Source organism: Hemitrygon akajei, chromosome 7 (assembly GCF_048418815.1).
Source record: "Hemitrygon akajei chromosome 7, sHemAka1.3, whole genome shotgun sequence".
Lineage (NCBI taxonomy): Eukaryota > Metazoa > Chordata > Chondrichthyes > Myliobatiformes > Dasyatidae > Hemitrygon > Hemitrygon akajei.
The window spans coordinates 103,403,616-103,419,115 of record NC_133130.1 but is presented as its reverse complement, the minus strand read 5'-3'; the positions used below and the strand labels follow the sequence as shown (position 1 = coordinate 103,419,115).

Genomic DNA, 15,500 nt, shown 5'->3' with positions numbered 1-15,500 from the left:
TACGCCTTCAGTTTCGTTCTTTGGCCACAGATGAATTGTCCTCATAATCGTCAATCTTTCGTAACGGAATGTCTTTGTTGAGAATAACCACTAAATGCCTCCATTACTTATTACCTTTCAATCTGTTTTCGCGGTGTACTTTAACCAGCTTTATCCTCATACAATTTAATTCAGATAATTTTTCAGGAGTGAAGTCAAAGGTAGCGTCAGTTTGCCAGAGCAAGTTCTCATTACCTTGAACTGACACGAGCACCGCACCTGAACTTCCGGGATCGTGTTGCCTTTTTCAAAGATGACGACGCCACACGAGTCTCAAAAATAACCGGAACTGCATCCTGAGTCACGTATAATCTTTCCCCATCAGCGCGCTTTGGCCCTCATTGTGAGTTCCGGATACAGACACAGATGTCCGCCGCCATTTTAGACCAGTTGGTGACCGAAGGCCGCAGGACGGAAGGTGATGCTCGTGAATACAGAACTAAGCTTTGCTTAGTTTTGTGTCTAGTTTGGGGCTTTGAAATGTTGAAAAATATTCCAGCATCAGTGTTATGAAGATTTGCAGAGATGCTCGCCCTCGAACATGCCGGGAGCACAAGTGCCCTAGTAAAGCAGCCGGGGAGTTCGGGCTGGGAGTGTCGGGGAGTCACAAAGGTTGGAGGGGGGGGGGGGAGAAATGCAAGTTACTTTAAGTGTTTCGGTCAGTTTCTCCTCAAAAGGCGTTCAGTGCTTACATTGGCAGCCTACACTCTATAAGTTAAGCTACATACTGCTGGAGGAACTCAGCAGGCCAAGCAGCATCTATGGAGAAAAAAACACAGTGGACGTTTCGGGCCAAAACCCTTCGGCAGGACTGGAGAAAAATTGCTGAGGAGTAGATCTAAAAAGGGGGGAGGGGAGAGACAAACACCAGGCGGTAGGTGAAACTGGGTGATTAATGAGGTAAAGGACTGGGAAGTTAATTGGTGAAGAAGATACAGGGTTGGAGATGGGGGTGGGGTTTGTGGGTGGCATTACCAGAAGATGGAATATGAGGTGTTGTTCCTCCAACCTGAGTGTGGCCTCATTTCTACAGTGGAGGAGGCCATGGACTGACATGTCAGATGGGAAATGGAATTAAAATGGGTGGCCTGCTTTTTCTGATAGATGCTTGGCAAAGGGGTCTCCCAGTCGATGGTGCATCTCACCAGTATTCAGGAGGCCACACCGGGTGAAATGAACCCAACAGACTCACAGGTGACGTGTCACCTCAGTTGGAAGGACTGTTTCAAGCCCTGAATGAGGGAAGAGGTGTAGGGTCAGGTGTGACACTTGTTCCACTTGCAAGAATAAGTGCCAGGAGGGAGATCAGTGGGGAGGGGATGAATGGACAAGGGAGTTGCATAGGGAGTGGTCCCTGCAGAAGCAGAAAGTTGGGGGAGGGAAAGGTGGTGGGATCCAGTTGGAGATGGTGGAAGCTGCAGAGAATTATGTGCTGGACGCGGAGGCTGGTGAGGTAGTAGGTGAGGACAAGAGGAACCCTATCCCTTGTACGGTGGTGAGAGCAGACATCAATGAAATAGAAGAGATGTGGTTGAGAGCAGTGTTGATAGTGGAGGAAGGGAAGGCCTTTTCTTTGAAGAAGGAGGACATCTTGTCATTCTGGAACAAAAAGCCCCTATACCTCCTTCCTCACTACCATTCAGGCCCCAAGCATTCCTTCCAGGGGAGGCAACTCTTCACCTGTGAGTCTGTATACTGTATCCAGTGTGACCTCCTGCATATCAGTGAGACCCAATGCAGATTGGGAGACTGTTTCACTGAATACCTATGCTCCGTCTACCAGAAGAAGTGGGATCTCCTGGTGGCCACCCATTTTAATTACAGTTCACATTCCCGTTCTGATATGTCAATCCATGGGCTCCTCTACTGTCGCAATGAGGCCACACTCAGGTTGGAGAAACAACAACTGGGTAGCCTCCAACCCAATGGCATGAGCGTTGATTTCTGGAACTTCTGGTAATGCCCCCCCCCCCCACCCCACTCCACCCCCACCTTCACTATTTCCCATCCCCTTTTCCCTCTCTCACCTTATCTCCTTGCCTGCCCATCGCATCCCTCTGGTGCTCCTCTCCCTTTCCATGGCCTTCTGTCCTTTCCTATTAGATTCCCCTTTCTCCAGCCCTGTATCTCTTTGACCAATCAATTTCCCAGCTCTTTACTTCACCCCTCCCTCTCCTTGTCTCACTTATCATCTTGTGTTTCTTCCTCCTCTCCCCCATCCTCTAACTCTGACTCCTCATCTTTTTTTCTGCAGTCCTGCTGGAGGGTTTTTGCCCGAAACGTCAACTGTACTTTTTTTCCATGCGCGCTGCTTGGCCTGCTGTTCCTCCAGCATTTTGTGTGTGTTGCTCGGATTTCCAGCATCTGCAGACTTTCTCTTGTTTGTGATTTGACTTCCCTATAAGTTTAAGATTTTTTTCTGGTTACAGTCGGCCCTCCGTATCCGCAGGGGATTGGTTCCGAGACCCCCTGCAGATACCAAAAAACGTGGATGCTCAAGTCCCTTATGTAAAGTGGTGTAGTATTTGCATATAACCTACACACATCCTCTCATATACTTTAAATCATCTCTAGATTACTTATAATACCTAATATAATGTAAATGCTATGTAACTAGTTGTTATACTGTATTGTTTAGGGAATAATGACGAAAAAATGTCTGTACATGTTCAGTACAGATGCAACCACTGTAGCTCTTCTGGGAATGCTGATGCCGCCTTGGCATCAGCCAATCCCGATTCTCCCGTGATCTTTTAAGTTCTTACTGCACTTTAGAAGGACAAACCAAGGTAGAATATACAAGGTAAATGGTAGGACACTGAGGAGTGCAGTAGAACAGAGGGATCTGGGAATACAGGTACAAAATTCCCTAAAAGTGGCGTCACAGGTAGATAGGGTAGTAAAGAGAGCTTTTGGCACATTAGCCTTTATGAATCAAAGTATAGAGTATAAGAGTTCGGATGTTATGGTGAGGTTGTATAAGGCATTGTTGAGGCTGAATTTGGAGTGTTGTGTGCAGTTTTGGTCACCTAATTACAGAAAGGATATTAATAAGGTTGAGAAGGTTTACAAGGATGTTGCCTGGACTTGAGAAACTGAGTTACAGAGAAAGGTTGAATAGGTTAGGACTTCACTGGAGCGTAGAAGAATGAGGGGAAACTTAACAGAGGTATATAAAATTATGGTGGGTTTCGATAGAGTGAATACAAGCAAGCTTTTTCCACTGAGGCTAGGGGAGAAAAAAACCAGAGGGCATGGGTTAAGGTTGAAGGGGGAAAAGTTTAAAGGAACATTAGGGGGTCTTCTTCACACAGAGAGTGGTGGGAGTGTGGAATGAGCTGCCAGATGAAGTAGTAAATGTGGGCTCATTTTTAAGATTTAAGAAAAAGTTGGACAGGTATGTGGATGAGAGGGGTATAAAGGGATATGGTCCAGGGGTGCAGGTCAGTGGGACTAGACAAAAAAATGGTTCGGCACAGCCAAGAAAGGCCAAAAGGCCTGTTTCTGTGCTGTAATGTTCTATGTTTCTATTGTTCTTGATGCTGTAGCACTTTACATAGCTAGCCAGCCATCCCTTACTAGCCTTAAACTCCTTCCTCTAGCTCACAAGTAGCAAATGAGCGAGATGAACAATGCTCATCTTCTGGGTTTTCCCAATCCGCGGTTGGTTGAATCCGCGCATGGGGAACCCGCGGATCAGGAGGGCTGACTATAGCAATTATAAATAAAGTCAGTAATCTCACTAGGGTCAGATTATTACAAGCCACACAGTCAGTATTCAGGTTAAGGTTTTTCCTGACTGTAACAAGAAATCTCTATTTTGATGTTAAGACTAGATCAAAAAGCTTGCTATCATCTTCTGCTTTTGTGAGCCTCCCAATCTCCATGCTGTCGCCCCATTGCTGAATGGACGGGGCTTGCTCAGTCTCCCTTCATGGATCCCAGTCCTTCTGCTTCTCCTTCTCAGTTGGCCCTTCAGCATCGAGGTTGACTTGTTATTACACTGTGTTTTCTTTCTTTGTGAGATCTAAGGTGGCTGTTGAGGCCAGTGTGGGAATGCAGGCTTACTAGGTTGTGTGGCAGGGGGTGGACAGCTAGGTAGTTTCTGTGAGGTGGTGTGCTCCCTCTGCTATTTCAAAGTCCTGATCCAAGGGCTCGCGTTTTTAAACACTATCAAAGTTCTTCTCCAGTTTGATCAGTCATGGGCTGGAGATTCCCAATAACCTGGAGATGTTGAAGTTTTATAAGACATTGGTGAAGCTTAATTTGGAGTATCATTTGCAGTTTTGGTCACCTATTTACAGGCAAGATGTAAATAAGGTTGCAAGAGTACAGAGAAAATTAACAAGGATGTTGCTAGGACTTGAGGACCTGAGTTATAGGACTATAAGATGTAGAAGCAGAATTAGGCCATTTGGCCCATCAGATTTGTTCAGCCATTTCATCACGGCTGATCCATTTTCCTTCTCAGCCCAATCTCCTGCCTTCTCCCCATTTCCCTCCATGCCTCAATGAACCAAGAATCCATCAAGCTCTGCCTGAAATATACCCAATGTCTTGGCTTCCACAGCTGACGAATCAGCACTCTGTGGCTGAAGAGATCCTCCTCATCTCTGTTTGAAAAGGATGCCCCTCTATTCCAAGGTTGTGTCCTCTGGTCTTAAACTGCCCCAGGAAACATCCTCTTCACATCCACTCTATTAAGCCTTTCAGCATTCAATGGGTTTCAATGAGGTCACCCCTCATTCTTCTAAATTCCAGTGAGTAAAGGCCCAGAGCCATCAAATATCTTCATATGACAAGCCTTTCAAACATCGAATAATTTTTGTGAACCTCCTTTCAATCTCAGCACATCCTAAGCAGCCCAAAGCAGTTCACAATATTCCAAATGAGGCCTCACCAGTGCCTTATAAAGCCTTGACATTACATGATTGCTTTTATATTCTAGTCCTCTTGAAATGAATGCTAACATTGCATTTACCTTCTTCACCACCAACTCAACCTGCAAATTAACCTTCAGGGAATCCTACATGAGGACCCTCAAGTTTCTGAATTTTCTCTTCTATCAAAGTATATCACCATACACTTCCAACCTCTATAATGTGGAAATGTGGCAAATTTTCAGGGGATATTTGTGTGGGGTTCTGTGTAGATATGTTCCAGTGAGACAGGGAGAGGATAGTAGGTTACAGGAACTGTGGTGTACTAAGGCTGTTGTTAATCTAGTCAAGAAGAAAAGTAGAGCTTACGAAAGGTTCAAAAAACTAGGTAATGCTAGAGATCGAGAAGATTATAAGGCAAGCAGGAAGCAGCTTAAGGAGAGCCAGAAGGGGCCATGAGAAGGCCTTGGTGGACAGAATTAAGGAAAACCCCAAGGCATTCTACAAGTATGTGAAGAGCAAGAGGGTAAGACGTGAGAGAATAGGACCAATCAAGTGTGACAGTGGAAAAGTGTGTATGGAAGCAGAGGAGATAGCAGAGATACTTAATGAATACTTTGCTTCAGTATTCACTACAGCAAAGGATCTTGGTGATTGTCGGGATGACTTACAGTGGACTGAGAAGCTTGAGCATGTAGGTATTAAGAAAGAGGATGTGCTGGAGCTTTCGGAAAGCATCAAGTTGGATAAGTCACTAAGACTGGACGAGATGTACCCCAGACTACTGTGGGAGGCGAGGGAGCAGATTGCTGAGCCTCTAGCGATGACCTTTGCATCATTAATGGGGACGGGAGAGATTCCAGATGATTGGAGGTTTGCAGATGTTATTCCTTTATTCAAGAAAGGGAGTAGAGATAGCCCAGGAAATTACCTCAGTGGTTGGTAAGTTGATGGAGAAGATCCTGAGAGGCAGGATTTATGAACATTTGGAGAGGCATAATATGATTAGGAATAGTCAGCATGGCTTTGTGAAAGGCAGATCGTGCCTTATGAGCCTGATTGAATTTTTTGAAGATGTGACTAAACACATTGATGAAGGAAGAGCAGTAAATGTAGTGTATATGGATTTCCGCAGGGCATTTGACAAAGTACCCCATGAAAGGCTTATTGAGAAAGTAAGGAGACATGGGATCCAAGGGGACATTGCTTTGTGGATCCAGGACTGGCTTGCCCACAGAAGGCAAAGAGTGATTGTAGACGGGCCATATTCTGCATGGAGGTCGGTGACCAGTGGTGTGCCTCAGGGATCTGTTCTGGGACCCCTACTCTTCAAGATTTTTATAAATGACCTGGATGAAGTGCAGGGATGGGTTAGTAAATTTGATGACACAAAGGTTGGGTGTGTTGTGGATAGTGTGGAGGGCTGTCAGAGGTTACAGCAGGACATTGATAGGATGCAAAACTGGGCTGAGAAGTGGCAGATGGAGTTCAACCCAGGTAAGTGTAAAGTGGTTCATTTTGGTAGGTCAAATATGGCAGAATGTAGTATTAATGGTAAAACTCTTGGCAGTGTGGAGGATCAGAGTGATCTTGAGGTCCGAGTCCATAGGATACTCAAAGCTGCTACGTAGGTTGACTCTGTGGTTAAGAAGGCATTGGGTGCATTGGCCTTCATCAATCATGGGATTGAGTTTAGGAGCTGAGAGGGAATGTTGCAGCTATATTGGAGCCTGGTCAGACACTTGGAGTACTGTGCTCAGTTCTGGTCACTTCACTACAGGAAGGATGTGAAAACCATAGTAAAGGTGCAGAGGAGATTTACAAGGATGTTGCCTGGATTGGGGAGCATGCCTTATGAGAATAGGTTGAGTGAACTTGGCCTTTTCTCCTTGGAGTGACAGAATGAGAGGTGACCTAATAGAGGTGTACAAGATGATGAGAAGCATTGATTGTGTGGATAGTCAGAGGCTTTTTACCAGGGCAGAAATGGCTAGCATGAGAGGGCACAGTTTTAAGGTGCTTGGAAGTAGGTACAAAGGAGATGTCGGGGTAAGTTTATTGCTCAGAGAATGGTGAGTGCGTGCAATGGGCTGCTGGCGACGGTGGTGGAGGCGGATACGATAGGGTCTTTTAAGAAACTCCTGGACAGGTACATGGAGCTTTGAATAATAGAGGGCTATGTGTAACCTTTGGTAATTTCTAAGGTAAGGACATGTTCAGCACAGCTTTGTGGGCCGAAGGGCCTGTATTGTGCTGTAGGTTTTCTATGTTCTATCAGCCACTTCTTTGCCCATTCTCCTAATCCATCCAAGAACTTCTGTGGCCACTCTACTTCTTCAGAACAACCTGTCCCTCCACCTCCCTTCCTATCATCCATAAACTTGGCCACACAACTATTAATTCCATTATCCAAGTCATTGACATATAGTGTAAAAAGAAGTGGTCCCAAAACAGACCACTGTGGAACACCATGTCAGGAGCAGCCAACTGGAAAAGGCTCCCTATAGAAACATAGACAACCTACAGCACAATGCAGGCCTATAGAAACATAGAAAACCTACAACACCATATAGGCCTTTCGGCCCACAATGCTGTGCCAAACATGTACTTACTTTAGAAATTACCTAGGGTTACACAAAGCCCTCTATTTTTCTAAGCATGTACCTATCCAGGAGTCTCTTAAAAGACACTATCATATCTGCCTCCACCACAGTCGCCGGCAGCCCATTCCATGCACTCACCACTCTCTGCATAAAAAAAGCTTACCCCTGACATTTTTGTATCTGTTTCTAAGCACCCAAAAACTCTGCCCTTTTGTGTTAGCCATTTCAGCCCTGACTATCTACACAATCAATGCCTGTCATCATCTTATACTCCTCTATCAGGTGTATAGAGAAGATGTGAAAGGGCAGGAGTTACACCTCTTAGCTTGAGTCTGGGAGGTCCAGAGGCAGCCCATCCTGTGGCTTGAGATCTGTCTGTGTATGTAAGTGGGTGGGGGGGGAGAAAAGAGTCGTGTTTTTTTTTGTCTGTGTTGTTCTGCTGAACATTGTGGGCATGCTATGTCGGCACTGGAATACGTGGTGACTTTTGTAGGCTGCCCTCAGCACATCCTTGGATGGTGTTGGGTTGCTAATGCAAATTCAGATTTCACTGTATGTTTCAGTGTACACGTGATAAATCTGGATCCTTTGGCCTTGTGTGGAAAACTAACTGGTCTCTGGCTGTGACTCTACAGACTTTTTTACTGAGGCAGTCTTGGTTGTGTCAATAAATACATATTATAATTTTCCTGGTAGAATGACTGCTCCTACAGCGGAGGAGAGAAAAGTCTGTTGGGGAGCGAGGGACAAGTACTGGCAGTGTCTGGATCAGACTGACGAAGATTTTTCAGAGTGTCAGAAATTCAGAACAGTATTTGAAAACAGCTGCCCACAGCAATGGGTGAGTATTACAACTACGGAGTTTTAAGCAACAAGAATGCCCAGAACAGCTCCACGTATTTAAACATCTTCACACTACATCAGGACTTTCCTTGAGATTGTGGTATCTTACTTGAGGGTGATTCTCAAGTCAGAACACTGAGATCTGTTTGCAGCTTCAGAGATGTAAGTTTGAGAAATCCGTGGTCTTCCAGATCCCTGTATTTAATTACTCTATCATTGGTGAAAATGCTTCCATTTGCTCAGCCCCAAACTTTTGGAGTTCTTCCCTAATTCTGCCTCAGACACCTGACCCAAATTTGGCACACTTAGTAAGATCCGATCAGGCTTGGCGGTAAGAGATGACGGGGAACTGGAATTGAGCTAAAGGTATTGCAAGCAGCAAGAGGATGAGCACAAAATTGTGGAGGAACTGAGCAGGTCAGGCAGCATCCATGGAGAGGAATAAACAGATGAGGTTTTCAGCTGCGACTCCATCAGGACTGGAGCAGAATGGGAAAAAAGGTGGGGGAGGAGGAGGAGAGCAAGCTGGCAGGTGATTGGTGAAACCAAGTGAGGGGAAAGGTGGGTATCTGAGAGAGGGAATGAAGTAAGAAGCTGGGTGGAGATAGGAGAAAGAGGCAAACGACTGAAGAAGGAATCTTTTGGGAAAGGAGGGTGGACCAGAGGCAAGTGGTGGGCTGTTGTGGAGAAGAGAAGGGGTAAGTAGGAAGCCACAATTGGGAATGAAAAAAGAGAATTGGAGGGAGGGATGAGAAGAAATAACACAAAGTTGGAGAAATCGATATTTATGCCATCAGGGTAGAGGTAGCTCAGATGGAATATGAGGTATTGCTCCTCCAACTCCAGTGTGGTTTCATCAGGCATATTTACGTACTGTATGTATATTTAAAGCAGAGATTGATAGGTTCCTGATTAGTCAAGGTGTCAAAGGTTACAGGGAAAAGGCAAGAGAATGGGATTGATGGAATTGCAGAGTAGAGTCGATGGGTCAAATGGCCTGATTCTGCTTCTATGTCTTACCTGTTCCTTCATTGCCTTTCGGTGATTTTTAACAGACCGCCTTTTGCTCTCCAGATCAAGTATTTCGACAAAAGAAGAGGCTTTCTGAAGTACAAGGCAAAAATGGAAAGTGCGGGATATCAACCTCAGGAGAGCAGTGACAAGCTATAACCACCTGCCCAAAGAGATGGAACTCACTCATCTTCTGGTGGCTGTTGATTGGCTGCCATGGGATCCAAGTCCAGCAGTTGAGTGCAAAAATCTGGACACTTGGCATATGTTTCCATCAGTGGTTGAGAAGTTGGAGTTGGTGGTAGTGACTGGCTATTCTTGGCAATAGCATCCTCTTTCTGAAATGTTTATGGAGTAGTTTTGCTCTCTGTTAAGATTCCCCAGTTGAAAGTGGAGAAGGGTGGTTATTAGGTACAGTTGCTGTTTATGTCAATGTTCTTTATAGCAAATGCATTTAGTTTCAGGTGGCGATTGGAGGAATCTTTACCCCCATTACATCACAGGTGTACTGAAATAAATGAAACTGCTGGAGACATTAAAACAGTCGGGTAATATCTATGAAGCCAGGAGAGGAGTTTCATTTCAGAAAGCCTTTGAAACCCTTCAGAATGGCCTTCAGAAACCCATTCTTGGGTTGATGCCATTTCAGAATTCTAGCTGCTTCTTTGCTTTTGTAGTTTTGCCTTCCAGAGAGAACGATACAGTCGGCACTCCTTATCCACGAAAGATTGGTTCCGGGACCTCTCACGGATACCAAAATGCAGATGCTCAAGTCCCTTATTCAGCCTGTCTCAATGCAGTGGACCTTAGGACTCAGCGGAACCCCAGACCTTATTTAACCTGTCTCAGTGCGGTGGACATTAGGACCTGGCGGCGGAGCTCTGAATCTGCAGTGTTTCTGTTCACGAAAATAATCACGATCACGATTGACAATAGACAATAGGTGCAGGAGTAGGCCATTCGGCCCTTCGAGCCAGCACCGCCATTCAATCTAACTCTTTCTTGAGAGCATCCAGAGAATTGGCCCCCACTGCCTTCTGAGGCAGAGCATTCCATAGATCCCCAACTCTCTGGGTGAAAAAGTTTTTCCTGAACTCCGTTCTAAGTGGCTACCCCTTTTTCTTAGACTGTGGCCTCTGGTTCTGGACTCCACCAACATTGGGAACATGTTTCCTGCCTCTAGCATGTCCAATCCCTTAATAATCTTATATGTTTCAATCAGATTCCCTCTCATCCTTCTAAATTCCAGTGTATACAAGCCCAGTCGCTCCAATCTTCCAACATATGACAGTCCCGCCATCCCGGGAATTAACCTCGTGAATCTACGCTGCACTCCCTCAATAGCAAGAATGTCCTTCCTCAAATTTGGAGACCAGAACTGAATACAATACTCCAGGTGTGGTCTCACCAGGGCCCTGTAGAACTGCAGAAGGACCTCTTTGCTCCTATACTCAACTCCCCTTGTTATGAAGGCCAACATGCCATTAGCTTTCTTCACTGCCTGCTGTACCTGCATGCTTACTTTCAATAACTGATGAACAAGGACACCTAGATCTCATTGTACTTCCCCTTTTCCTAACTTGACACCATTCAGATAGTAATCTGCCTTCCTGTTCTTGCCACCAAAGTGGATAACCACATTTATCCACTTTAACCTGCATCAGCCATGCATCTGCCCACTCACCCAACCTGTCCAAGTCACCCTGCATTCTCCTAACATCTTCCTCATATTTCACGCTGCTACCCAGCTTTGTGTCATCTGCAAATTTGCTAATGTTACTTTTAATCCTTTCATCTAAATCATTAATGTATATTGTAAATAGCTGCGGTCCCAGCACCAAGCCTTGTGGTACCCCACTAGTCACTGCCTGCCATTCTGAAAAGGACCCATTGATCTCTACTCTTTGTTTCCTGTCTGCCAACCAATTTTCTATCCATGTTAGTACCCTACCCCCAATACCACGTGCTCTAATTTTGCCCACTAATCTCCTATGTGGGACCTTATCAAAGGCTTTCTGAAAGTCCAGGTACACTACACCCACTGGCTCTCCCTTGTCCATTTTCATAGTTACATCCTCAAAAAATTTCAGAAGACTAGTCAAGCATGATTTCCCCTGCATAAATCCATGCTGACTTGGACCGATTCTGTTACTGCTATCCAAATGTGCCACTATTTCATCTTTTATAATTGGCTCCAGCATCTTCCCCACCACTGATGTCAGGCTAACTGGTCTATAATTCCCTGTTTTCTCTCTCCCTCCTTTCTTAAAAAGTGGGATAACATTAGCTACCCTCCAATCCTCAGGAACTGATCCTGAATCTATAGAACATTAGAAATCGTGGACGCATTGGTAATCATTTTCCAGAACCACCTCCTTAAGTACCCTGGGATGCAGACCATCAGGCCCTGGGGATTTATCAGCCTTCAGTCCCATCAGTCCCAACACCATTTTCTGCCTAATGTGAATTTCCTTCAGTTCCTCCGTTACCCTAGGTCCTCTGGCCACTATTACATCTGGGAGATTGTCTGTGTCTTCCCCTAGTGAAGACAGATCCAAAGTACCTGTTCAACTCGTCTGCCATTTCCTTGTTCCCCATAATAAATTCACCCGTTTCTGCCTTCAAGGGCCCAACTTTGGTCTTAACTAATTTTTTCCTCTTCACATACCTAAAGAAGCTTTTACTATCCTCCTTTATATTCTTGGCTAGCTTACCCTCGTACCTCATCTTTTCACCCCATATTGCCTTTTTAGTTATCTTCTGTTGCTCTTTAAAAGTTTCCCAATCCTCGGGCTTCCTGCTCAATCGGCTTTCCCGATTGAAAATAAAGTGGAAATAATGAAGTGATCGGAAAGAGGTGAGACGCCATCGGTCATTGGAAAAGCGTTATGCTACAGTCGGTCAACGATCGGAACAATTTTAAAGGATAAAGTGAGAAAGGCCCTGCCCTGATGAAAGCTACAATTATTACTAAGCAACTCAGTGGTTTAATTATTGGGTTTTTGATCCTCCATATCAACCAGGCACGGATGGAGAGCGCGTTCGGGAGTGATCTGTCACTGGATCGAACTTGGGAACTTTTCGATCCCGATCCACAATAACTTACGCACATCCTCCCATATACTTTAAATCATTTCTAAATTACTTATAATACCTAATACAATGTAAATGCTATGTAAAATAGTTGTTTTACTGCATTGTTTAGGGAATAATGACGAAACAAAAGTCTGTACATGCTCGAACAACAAGTGCTGGAAGAGCACTTCAGGGTTTTCTTGATTTGTGGTTGGTTGAATTCGTGCATGTGGAACTCGCAGATAAGGAGGGCCAACTGTATTGTGAACATCATTTACTGTCACGTTGTGCTGTTAGCGTTCTTGCCATTTAATTTAGTACTGATTACAAATGTGATGTAAGGAAAACTGCAGCCAAAATCAGTACATTGTAAGTTTGCTGAATTTATTCACATCTGAATTCCAGTGACTGAGCTGCGGCCAGCCTGGTATTATTGTTGTCCTTCATTTTCATCCTTCAAATTTGGCCTGCATTTGCAAGGGTTGGATTTGTGTTTTACAGATTTGTTCACCCTTCCAAATTGACATTGATAAGCTAAATGGTCTTTTGACTTGTGCTTTTTATTCCCAAAATACTAGCGATATTGTCCTATTGATATTTAAAAATGTCATACTCAACACAGATTAGTCAGGAGAATGTTGTTTAAGGTTAATTGTTGAGGGTAATGTCTCCATGTTATGTCTCTGCTCCCTCTGCTGGTGAACCAGTATAAAACAAACTGGGTGTCTCCAGCAATGCTGGATCATTTGTAGCTGAACTAGTTATTTATTTTAAGTCTCTTTGATTTCCTCTTTAACTCAGTATAATGTTGAAAACAAATCTGAATCTGAAGTATCACTTTCGAGGAGTCTCAGCTGCACAAGGTTTCACTTCAATTGAGGCCCTCTGTTGGTCGGGATCGACCATGGATGGTGCATCCCAGTCGTCTACATGTACGCAAGCCAGGGCGGTACAATACGGCGAGCAAGCTGTTGCCCACGCAGCAGGCTCCCCCTCTCCACGCAGCTGATGAATCCAAACAAATGGCAGAGACTGAAACAGTTCGGCACTAGCAGCGTTACAGGAGTTGCCAGTCAGCGATGAGCTTAACATAGGACTGTTTTGGGAACTCTGGATTCAGAATTTTTCCCTCAGGGGTTTACTCCCGGAGACATCCCTATGACTGGGTGTAGCTGTGAGGCAGCGGAGGTTTGAGATCAGAGTTTTCCTTCTAGATGAGCTGCCAACCATGATTGATGAGCCCCACTGCTCGAATGACTGGTTTTAAGGTAACAGTTACACACCTTTGCTTCCTTTCCTGTTAGTAGTAATGGTTCTGCCGGGCTTAGTAGCTAAGCCACACCTGAAGGCCAGGAACTGGACTTGGTTGTCAGAGGCTTTGGGATCATTTAATAGATAGTGGGAGCTTGTCCCCATTACCATCCCCGGCTGTAACAACCTTAAGCCGATCACTTCAAATGGTTGTCTTTAAATAATAAAAAGTAACTAACTGCTACACACATTTGGAGGAATGCATATTCATAACATTTAAGATGCACACTGGAGGGGACACATCGGCACCAGGACATTTTGGCCCAATTAAGCAGCTACCCCAAGAAGCCAAAGTTACATGGAAATAGTTAAAAGGGAGTAAAAAAAGACAAACTCTGTTTAACTGTAGGGAACAAATTTGAACACCTCTAAGACTACTACAGTAGGTTAAAACTATGTATTAGTTCCTAATAGTTATCAACAGAGGAAATCATCCAGTGTACACTGCTGTGTTCTTTTGATTGACTGTAAATGAACAAAATAAGTGCAGGTAATGGATTGACTTCCAGCATGAAGTAGTGTTGTAATACAGCAATAAATAAGTGGTGTTAGGGCGATGATTTTTTTTTGGTCCAGTAGTGTAATCTTTTTGGCTAGTATAACTATATAACAATTACAGCACAGAAACAGGCCATCTCAGCCCTTCTAGTCCATGCTGAATGCTTACTCTCACCTAGTCCCACCGAACTGCACTCAGCCCATACCCTCCAATTTTTTTGTGACTTCTTGGCAAGGCTCTGAAACTTTTTTTTAAACTCAAAACAATAAAAATGATCAAAAATCACTGCTTTGAATCAGCAGAGCATTAGCCCAAATAGATAATATAACACAGGCACATGCAACTGACACTAAAAAGCATTTGCTCTAAGCACAGTGTAGTGTTTAACAGCCACACAAGTGCACGATTGACGCTAGTTACAAATCGATCATCAACATCCTCCTGTCCCAATTAAGCCACTTTGTGGCCCAAATAAACAAAGGGAATCCTGGCTATTTTCTCGATTAGTTTTCGTTCTTTAAGAGTTGTCCCAAATAAGTGGCGGCCCTGAATAACCAATGGCCCAATTAACTGGAATCTACTGTACGTAATTAACTTTCTTCACTGTGCTCCCACAGCAACAGTTCTTGGGGAGAAGCTCATGGTGGAGAGAGTTGTGGGACATGAGAAGGGAAGATTTAATGAATATATTAGTTATTCTGTACTAAAGAGGCAGAAAAGGATGCAAACCAAGAATGTATGATATTTCTATCTGCATTATGACTAATGTATAAAATAACTCTTTGGAAGGATAGAATCGGTAATTTTCATGCAAAACTCGAATGCAAGCACTTTTACACCTTCCAGAAACCGAAATTTAATTTCTACTCTTCCTTTTTTTAGAAATCTAAAAATATTATTGCATAATTAAAGTGAAATGTGTGTGCCTGGTCTGTAATTAAAGTACGTGTCAAAAACGACCGTATGTTGACCAGTTTCTTTTTTCCATGGGGAAAAAACTTAAATGAACTTCTTCACAACTTTAGTCAAAATAACAGGCAGAGGAAATCTTTGTGTGTGTGTGTGTAGGGGATCACAAGTGCAAAGGGAATGGCACAACCACCTCTTGACTTTTAATTTTTTAATTGGTTTACTGACCTACAAACCCTGAATACCATATTCAAGGTATATGATTGTGAGATTATAGAATGTAGAACTTTGTCCCATGACGTGCCAACCTTATTACCTACTCCAAGATCA

At 44.1% G+C, this 15,500-nt stretch overlaps 1 protein-coding gene across 1 annotated transcript; it reads left to right on the top strand.

The window, feature by feature from the left end:
• The first annotated feature begins 367 nt into the window (after positions 1-367).
• Positions 368-15,218, top strand: coa6 (cytochrome c oxidase assembly factor 6). Its single transcript, XM_073051601.1, has 3 exons — positions 368-457; positions 8,219-8,363; positions 9,440-15,218. Exons 2-3 carry the CDS (start codon positions 8,220-8,222, stop codon positions 9,533-9,535), a joined length of 240 nt encoding a protein of 79 aa, XP_072907702.1. The 5' UTR covers positions 368-457; position 8,219; the 3' UTR covers positions 9,536-15,218.
• The last annotated feature ends 282 nt before the right edge of the window (positions 15,219-15,500 follow it).